This window comes from Penaeus vannamei, chromosome 30 (assembly GCF_042767895.1).
Source record: "Penaeus vannamei isolate JL-2024 chromosome 30, ASM4276789v1, whole genome shotgun sequence".
NCBI classification, from domain to species: Eukaryota; Metazoa; Arthropoda; class Malacostraca; order Decapoda; family Penaeidae; genus Penaeus; species Penaeus vannamei.
In genome coordinates this window covers 23860557-23870556 of record NC_091578.1, presented here as the reverse complement: position 1 = coordinate 23870556, position 10000 = coordinate 23860557, and the positions used below count along the sequence as shown (strand labels likewise).

General features: G+C 43.5%; 1 protein-coding gene across 5 annotated transcripts in view; it reads right to left on the bottom strand.

Moving 5' to 3' along the window:
• The window catches only part of LOC113807270 (agrin), a 419514-nt gene that overhangs the window by 38206 nt on the left and 371308 nt on the right, over window positions 1-10000 (bottom strand). For all 5 annotated transcript variants that reach the window (XM_070143152.1, XM_070143154.1, XM_070143153.1 and 2 more), the window contains exons 5-6: window positions 859-994; window positions 337-416 (exon numbers count right to left, since the gene is read on the bottom strand). In XM_070143152.1, coding sequence (XP_069999253.1) covers window positions 337-416; window positions 859-994 — 216 coding nt within the window. The remainder of the gene's footprint in view (window positions 1-336; window positions 417-858; window positions 995-10000) is intronic.

The following is a 10000-nucleotide window of genomic DNA, read 5'->3' as shown; positions in this document are numbered from 1 at the left end:
TTCTCTGGGTTCATGTTCTTTAAACTTTCCATCATAAAAGGTTACTGCTCTCCGCGTCTTCCAGATGACAAAAAAAAGAAAGAGAGAGAAAGAGAAGGAGAAAAAGAGAGAAGGAGAGAGAAGGAGAGAAGGAGAAGAAAAAGAAGAGAGAGAATGAAAAGAAGAAATAAAAAAGAAAGAGAAAAGAAAACTGAAAATTACACTAAAACCTAATGAGATAAAACATGCACCACTTAATGTGTTATATTCATACCGCACGCTCAACCTCCCATGAAAACCTGGCCTATGTAGCACCCCATAACCTACATAACAACATAGCAGACCACATAGACCTACCGACATCACAGGAGCCGCGGTAGATGATGGAGAGAGATTTCCTGGACCTGCACGATTCCACCTTCATGGCACAGTCGTTCCTGCAATGTTGCAATAGTCAGATAGTCTGATAGTACTGCACGGAAGGAGATTTTGTGATAGCTGGGACTAGGGACTGAAGGGGGGGGGGATAGGGGGATCACCTATGAAATATGAAGAAATTGTGCTTTGACTTTATTCATTTACTTCCTCTTGTTCTGTGATGAATGATTAAGGTAAACGTTTTTTTTAGAAGATATGCCATTAAAATGAAAAGAAATGAAAAAAACAAACGAACTGTTCTTGACAATAAACTAAACATGAATAACATTGGTGGAATCAACCAAAATGAACTCCGTCAGATAACACTAAAAGAATAGAAAAAAAAGAAAAAAAAGAAAAAAACACGACAATCATGTACAGAAACCCAACAAAAATCAAGCGAACAAACCCAGAAAAAAAGTAAACAAAATCAGCCCCAAACAAAGCCACCGACGGACTCACGTGTACGTCTTCCCATCGGAGGCGCAGACGGGGTCGTAGTCCTTGGTGCACACGTCATTGCATCGGCAGCTGGGCTTCCTCTCGCGGTCCAGCTGGCAGATCTGTCGCTCGGGGCACGTCACGTCGGAGCAAGGGTCTGGGGGAGGAGGGGGAGGGCACTGGGTATAAACTGTTCTTGATTCAATAATTGCGGTCAGTTAATTGTGGTTGGAGACACTTGAGATTCCATAATTGGAGATTGTTGGAGATTAGATGGTTGTGGTTGGAGAAATTTGAGATTTAGTCATTGTGATTGGAAAAAATGGAGATTCAATAATTGTGATTGGGTATCAACTTTTAATGATTCAATAATTGCGGTTGAAGTTGGAGATTAGATAATTGTGGTTGAAGAAATTTGAGATTTAATAATTGTGATTGGAAAATGGATATTCAATAATTGTGATTGGAAAATGGATATTCAATAATTAATTGGAAAAAATGCATATTCAATAATTAAGATTGGTTCTCGATCTTGCTCTTGTGATTAAATAATGATTGGAGAAGCTGGAGATCAAATAATTGTGATAAATTAGGGAATATTGGAGAAAAAAGTCTAAGTGAGAATTTGGAGAGGAGAGAGAGAGCTATAGTTGTCAATTATGATTATTAATGACTCGGTTCTGTGATTCACTGGAGAGAATATTTAGATAAGAATGAAACGTCTAGCAATTAAGTTCATAAATGTGAATCATAATGACATTATACTAGGGCGCCATAAAAACACTGATGGTTAGCCACTAATGATTAATTAGGTATGGTTCATTAGCGGAAATGTTAACCAAAACATAACTGGTATGAAAACAAGAATCTTGAGAAAAACAGAAGGAGCATTGACAATTAGCTTCAGCTGGTGATTACCTACTTCAGGTGAATTATTAATTAGCTCTATGGGAAGAATCTAATCAGAATTAGTTTAGGTCAAAGCAAGGGTCCGGAAATGGGGAAAATATGGACACTGATTACGAATAAGTATGAAAAAGTAGTCGACGATGAAATATGGAATAGAGAAGTTCATCATGAATTAATGATTAATCAAGAACAAGTCTAATCAACTGGCAAGAGAGAAAAAAATAATACATATGCAAAATAATTCATGTCAAAACAAGTATCGACAAGGAGAGAATGGGAAAGGGATTTAATAGCACTTCCTAATTAATTTCATGAGAGATGTAATAAAATGCCAATCAAGGTGACTGACATTACAGTGGATTAGATCATCTGTGTAATCGTCAGTTATTGAGCATCTTATGAACACCAGATATTAGCATTTAATTGTAATAAATTGTAACTGATTAGAAAAGCGGCATTAATTAGACATGTTTCATCATTATTCGTATAGATGGAGGAAAAGGCTGTGAATTTATAATGAATGAAGATTAAATTTGAGTAATTACCACAGGAATAAATGGATTTGAAATAATTTATGCAATTGCAATCTACGTCTAAACAATATGATAATCAACAATAGACAAGATTTTATTAATAACCAGAAAGGAAAATTGAAAAAAAAAAGCCTTACGTCTATATGAGAGAATTGTTTTTTGGATTGTCGTTACTATCTCTGTTATAGCGTATTGCAGTTCTGCTATTCTTATGGACGAGGTAAACATTTGAATACATAATGAAAAATGAATATCTTATGCTTGATTAAGATACCATTAAGTCCACTGATTATAAACGAACAAAAATGAGAGGCTGGAAGACAACGGTAATCATGATAATGTAAATGATAATAATGATAATGATAATCATAATGATAATAGTAATACTAATAATGGCAATAATAATGAAGATAATAATAATGATAGTAATAATAATAATTATAACAATGATGATAATGATAATAATAATATTGATAATACTAATATTAATACCAAATCTAACACTACTACTATAAATGACGTTAAAATAATAGTAATAATAATAAAAATATTTGTAGTAATCATAGCGATGATCATAACGAAAATAATGATGATGATAATGGTGATGATGGTGATAATAATAATGATAATGATAATGATGAAGATGAAGATAAAAGTGATAATGATGATAACAATAATGATATTAACAATCATAAAAAAATAACAATGGTAATGACAATAATAATGATAATGAGGTTGATGACAAAGATAATAATACTAAACAAGAACAATGAAAACAAGCATGATATTGTTGATATGATAGTGATGGTAACGATAATGATGATGATAACAATTATAACAATCATAATAATGACAGACCTAATAAAAGTAACATCAAATAATGCTGCTGACAAAGATGATAATAATGATAATACTCTTATGATAATGAAAAAATGACAAAAATCATAATAACTTGTAAACAAACAAACAAACAAAACTACGTTACATCAGATTAACAGCAAAAAATCTACATACTGAATGACATATAAGTTGTGTTCCATATCGACTAAAAATATGTTTTCGGTTAGATGTGAAAGGGTTAAATCCTCCCTCCCCCCTACCCCTTTCCCCTTCTGCCCCCCCCCCCCCTTGATTGGCGGATCGTGATTGGCGGAGATCAGGACACGTATGGGAAATCGATGCTTTTTTTTTTTCTTTTTTTTGAAAGTGATGGATTGAGAGGTTGAACTGTCTAGATGACATGGGAAGACATGCAATATATATATAACATGTTTTGTACATTTATCTGTACCTATCTACTTAACTATCTACATATATATTTGTGCCTTACTTTCTATATGCATATACATCTGTATTCATATCTATCTATCCTTAGCTATCTATTCATATCCATCTATTTATATCTATCTCTTTATATCTATCTATCCACCTTTCTTTCTATCTATCTATCTATCTATCCATCTATCTATCTATCTGTCCATCTATCTACCTACCTATCTATATGTATACACATAAACACGTTATACGCGATAGCTTCACATTGTCTAACTCCTTCACCCTCCCCTCTCCCCCTTGCTACCCCCTTCTCCCTCACCCTATGACAATCACCTCCCGCGTCTACCCCCCCCCCCCCACCTCGGCAATGGCACCGTGGCCTGGGTGTTTTCCCGATAAGGCAGAGTGGCACCCACAATCTCCCCGAAGTATTGTGCATGGTGGAGCAGGCGGGCGAGGGGGAAGGAGTGGGGGGGAGGGAGGGAGGGAGGGAGACAAAGAGGAAGAGATGGAGGTTGGAGGGGGAAGGAGGGAGGGAGACAGGGATGAAGAGAGGGAAGGAGGGCTGAATGGTTGGAGGGAAGGAAAGGGGAAGGGAAGATGGAAGGAAGGGGGAAAAGAGAGACAGGAGAGGGAGACGGAGAGGGAGCGTGAGGGAGAGGGGAGGAGAGAGAAAGAGAGAGAGAGAAAAGAGAGAGAGGGAGAGAGAGAGAGAGAGAGAGAGAGAGAGAGAGAGAGAGAGAGAGAGAGAGAGAGAGAGAGAGAGAGAGAGAGAGAGAGAGAGAGAGAGAGAAAGAAAGAGAGAGAGGGAGAGAGAGAGAGAGAGTGGTGGGATAAATGTTGCAGGCAGAGAGAGGCTTAGGTAAAGATAGAAGAAGACGAATGAAGGGAAAATAGATACGGGAGAACTGAGATGCAAAGAGATGGAAATGGAAAATGAAATTAAAAAAGGAAAGAGGAAGAGAAAGGGAAAAGGGGGAAAGGAAATCCATAGAGCGGGTAGAAAGTAGAGGTGAAATTAGAGAAAACTGAAAAGCGGGAAGCCAGAGGAGAGAAAGAGAGAGAGAGAGAGAGAGAGAGAGAGAGAGAGAGAGAGAGAGAGAGAGAGAGAGAGAGAGAGAGAGAGAGAGAGAGAGAGAGAGAGGGAGAAAGTGAGAGAAAGAGAGAGAGAGAGAGAGAGAGAGGGAGAGAGAGAGAGGGAGAGAGAGAGAGAGAGAGAGAGAGAGAGAGAGAGAGAGAGAGAGAGAGAGAGAGAAAGAGAGAGAGACAAAGAGAAAGAGAGAGAGAGAGAGAGAGAGAGAGAGAGAGAGAGAGAGAGAGAGAGAGAGAGAGAGAGAGAGAGAGAGAGAGAGAGACAGACAGGGAAAAGGAAAGAGAGAGAAAGAGAGAGAGAGAAAAAGAGAGAAAGAGAGAGACAGAAAGAGAGAGAGAGAGAGAGAGAGGGAGAGAGAGAGAGAGAGAGAGAGAAGGGGTGGGGAGAAGGCGGGAGAGGGGAAAGAGGCAGAAACCAACAAAAAAAAAATAATAAGAGAGGATGAACTTGAGAGAGAAAAAAAATATATATAGCCCAGAGAAGGGGAGATGGAGAACGACGTGAGTAATATAAAGAAGAGGGAAGGCGTAAGGGGAAAAGAGGGGAGATGATGGATTGATTTGTCTTTTTTCCTTCGCCAAAAATGTGATCGGCCTCCGCGGGCATCTGGGAGAGAGCGGCGAAGAAAATCCATGAAAATAGATTGTACCTCCGACATACGCGTTGTTTTATGTACGACCGCGTGGGTATGTGAGCGTGTGCGTGTCTTTGTGTCTGTGTGTATTAATTTTCCTGCGTACATGTATGTGTGATCGCTCGTGTGTGTGTGTATGAGGGCTTTTGGCATGTTTGTTAGTGTGGTTAGTAGTGATAGCGTTATCCCACAGAATACAGAACTGAATTTAACATTAATAATTTGTCAAAATATTCAAGAAAGTGGGAGGCCAGCTCTAAGAAGGGGGAGGGGCGGTGGCTACATTATGCCTTTTTTTTCTTATCAGGAAGTATATTGATACTCTCTTTATGTCCATCTCTCCTCTCTCTCTATCTGCGATTCTGCGATTTACTCCTCTCTCCTCTATTACAATCTCTCTATCTACCTATCTACATATCTTCCCCTTTTGCGCTTCCTTAATTACTTCCTCCTTTTTTTTATCCTTTTGAAGTCTTTTCTCAGTCTCTTTTCCTTCACCTCTTCCCTTCTCCCTCTCTCTTTCTCTCTTCCCTCTTTAGTCTCTACCTCTTCTCTTTTTCCTCTCTCACTCAATCTCTTTTTCACATTTTTCTCTCTTCCTCCTCTTGCTTTTCCTCTCTTCCTTCTCCTTCACCTCGCCAAATATATTTAAATTCCCTAGAATGAAATTCCTTCTCAAGGATGCCACTCAATCCGTCACCAAGGAAACAGCTGCTCCCTTCTCCCTTCTGTCAGGCTAGCTGTCCTTTTCGCCTTCCTTAGTCTTTCCCTTCATCTCTCCTTTTTACCTTTCCCCGTTCCTCCTCCTTTTTCCTCTTCGCTTATTTCTCTCGATTTTCTTCTCTTTGCGCGCCTCTCTTTTTCCTTTGAGATTTCTATTTCCTTCTCATCACTCTCTCTACCTACCTATCTACATATCTTTCCCTCTTTTTTTGGTTCCTGAATCACTTTTTCCTCGTCTCCTTTTGAAATCCTTCCTCTATCTCCTGGCCTCTCCCCTCCCTTTCTCTTTCCCCTTTCCCTCCTCCCTCGCCCTCCCTAAAAAAGGCAAACCAGATCAAGCCCCGTTCGTTTTCCCAAAGCAAGATCGAAGCCAAGCCACGACCCAAAGATCCCTTTTTCTCGCATGGGCAAAAAGGTACTTCGTTTTTGAGCAAAGCTTCCAGGGTCAGGATAAATATTGGCGGCACAGCGCTGAGGTTGTGTGCCCAGCCAAACCAGCTGTGAAGGGGGCGTGTTGTGATTTGGCGTCAACCCTTGGCCTAACAATTCATCTTTTGGCTGTTCGATTTTCTTATGATTACTAGCATTATCACTATTTCTAACGGTATCCTGTTTATTTTATTTTGATGGTATTCTGTTGATTAACTTTTAATAGTATTCTGTTTCTGAACATTATTTTCTACCGTTTTTCTGATTAATCATTTTCTTCTTGTCCTATTCACTTTTAAGGCATTTATTTGTATGTCATCTTTGACTTTATCTTCCATTTTCTTTAATATGTGTCTTTCTTTTGTCTTTCCTGTTTTCAGTTTTTTTGAGTGTGAAAAAAATATTGGGAGAGGGAGAGGGAAAGAAAGAAAAAAAGAAAGGGAGAGGGAGAGAGAAGAGAGAAGGGGAGAAGATAAGGGAAAGGATGAAGTTGAGAGAGAGGGAAAGAAGATTGAGCAAGGAGAGGGAGATGGATAGAGAGAGAGAGAGAGATAGAGAGAAAGAGAGAGAGAGGGGGGGGGGGAGAGGGAAGGAGAGGGAAGAAGAGGGAGAGGGAGAGGGTCAGGGACAGGGAGAGGAAGAGGGAGGGAGGGAGGAGGGGGAGGGAGGGAGAGGGAGAGGGAGAAAGGGAGGGAGAGAGGGAGGGAGGGAGGGAGGGAAGGAGAGATGGGAAGAGGGAGGGAGGGAGGGAGGGAGGGAGGGAGGGAGGAGGGAGGGAGGGAGGGAGAGAGAGAGAGAGAGAGAGAGAGAGAGAGAGAGAGAGAGAGAGAGAGAGAGAGAGAGAGAGAGAGAGAGAGAGAGAGAGAGAGAGAGAGAGGTGAGAGATAGGGAGCGAGAGGGAGAAGGGAAGGGAAAGAGAGATGGAGCGGGAGAGAGGAAAGGAGAGAGAGATGGAGAGGGAAAGAGGAAAGGAAAGAGAAATAAAAAGGGAAGGGCAAGAGAGAAAAGTAGAGAAAGAGAAAGGGGCAGTGAGGGAGAGAGGAGGAAGAAAAGGGAAAGGGAAAGTAAGAGGGAGGGAGAGGGAGAGAGGGGGACAGGCAGAGAGAGCCAGAAGGAAACCGAGAGAGAATCAAAAGCAGAGAGGAGAGCCTCCACGTGCACAGTTCCCATCCGCCTTGCCTTCCCCCTTCTCTTTAGGATCACGAAGGACTATCGACAACTGAACAACAACACAGACGATGTAGTTAAGGCCAGAGTCAATTGTTAGAGCTAATGGCCAATTACTGCAGTATTATACGCCAACGACCCCCTGGCCAAATGGACACATACAAGCCAACTAACAGCGATCTACCCTCCCCCCCCTTCCTATCTTCGACTTGACCCACCTCGCTCCTTTGCTCTTTGCATCCTACGCTTTGGGATGAATGGGGGTTTAATCCCAAACTGGCGATTGGAAAAAAATCTATATTTCAAAGTCCCTTCCCCCAGAGTAGACCCCCGCCCCCTCAAAAAGAAATAACGAAAAAAGAGGAAATGCACAAAGGAAATTCTCATTTTCATTCGGATGTTTTTTACAGGACCAAGATCAGGGGAGGAGAAGGGAGAAGGGAGGAGAGAGAGGGAGGAGGAGTAGGCGAGAAGGATGAGAGAGGGAAGCAGAGGGAGGAAGGAAGGAAGGAAGAGAGAAAGGAAGGATGCGATAAAAGGGAAGGGAGAAGGAGAAGGGAAGGGGTAAGTAAGAGTGCCGGAGGGTAAGGAGGGCGAGAAGAAGCAAAGGGATGAGGAAGATAAGAGTGATGAAGAGGAAGAGGAACGTAAGGAAGTGCGGAGGAAGACAAAGTATGGAAGAAGAAGGGAGGGTAAAAGAGAGGGAGAGAAAACAAAACGGGAGTAAAGCAAACGAAAGCAAAGGGCCGCCAGAAGGAAGGAAAGAAAGAAGGATAAAGAAAGAAAAGGAAGGCGAGGCGGGGAGAAAGGAGGAGACAGGAAGACAGGAGGGGGGGGGGGGGGAAGGGGCCAGGATGTGGAATGAAGCGAATAAGAGCGACTCACGCGTACCTCGGCCTCCTGCTCCTGCCGCCTAAGGCTCCGCGAGGCAGCATCCAAGTACGGGACAATTAACTAAAATTAGGGATGCCTCAGTAGCTTCGACTTTGATGCCCCCCTCCTCTTCCGCCCCCCTCCTTCGCCTCCCTCCCCCCTCTCCTCTTCCGCCCCCTCCTCTGCCTCTCCCCCCCCCCTCCTCTGCCTCTCCCCCCCTCTCCCCTTCTGCCCCCTCCTCTGCCTCTCCCCCCCTTCTCCCCTTCCGCCCCCTCCTTTGCCCCCCCTCCCTGGAAGCCTCCTAGCCTTCCTCCCCCTTGCCACAACCCCTCCTCCTTGAAACTTCTACCCATCCCTCTCTTCCTCAACATCTCCCTCTCTCACCCTTTTCCCACGGCTCATCTCCCTACTTTTCTCCCTCCTCCCTTCATTTCAAGTTTACACTTCTAGAAACGCAGCCCATCTTTTCCCTTCCCCCTCCTGGAAGCTCCCACCCCCCTCACCTCCTACCCCTCCCCTCTTCCCCTTCTTTTCCTTTCCCCCTCCTCGAAACTCCCTTCCCTCCCCCTCCTCCTCCTACCCCTCTCCCCTTCTTTTCCCTTCCCCCATCCTAGAAACCCCCTTCCCTTCCCCTCTTCCTCCTACCCCTCTCCCCTTCTTTTCCCTTCCCCCATCCTAGAAACCCTTTCCCCTCCCCTTCCTCCAACCCCTCTCCCCTCCTCCCCTTCTTCTTCCTTCCCCCCTCCTGGACACCCCCTTCCCCCCTCCTCCTCCTCCTCCTCCCTCACTCCCCAGGCCAAATGTTGGGCCGAAGTCGAGGAGTCGCGGCCACTTACGTCGCGTCCGATTGCGTGGAAGAACTCGAGGTAATCGGCGCTCAATCTCGTCGATGAGTCGAATCCCGCGTCGACCGAGGGCGTGAAATGTAGCACCTCCCTCCTTCCCTCCTTATTGTCTCTCGTTTTTTAAGAAAGATTCAGTCTTTCCCCTTTTCCCTTTCTCTATTTTGCTTTCCCACTTTCATATCTCTAACTAATTCTTCTCTCTCTATTCCCCTTCTTCCTTTTACCTTGCACCGTCCCTTTCTCCTTGTTTTTACTTATCATCTCTTCTCTCTTCTTCCTCATCCTCCCTCCCTCGCACGTCTCTACACCTTGATTTATCATGTTCGATATTGCGTGAAGTCGATAAAATGGTGCTTACTCAGGCCTGTCATTTGCGTAATTAATGACCCTCATTAAAGCGTGCAACCAGTCCTCTCTCCGCAAAATGATCGCGGCTGACGGGCTGACGCCGCCTGCGACACTCGCCGGGGACGCCCCTGCGGCGGCCTCGGAAGCCTCCCTTTCCCTTCTCTCGAGGTTTCTTCGTCTTTAAGATCAATGCGCATGGTCATCCTCCTCCTCCTCTTCGCTTCTTCCTCTCCTTTTCCTTCTCTCCTTCCTTTTTTAGCTTTTCATCGTCATCTTGCCTCTTCCACCTTAATCTTTCTTTTTCTTCTTCGCCGTTTTCTATTTCTTCCCCCTC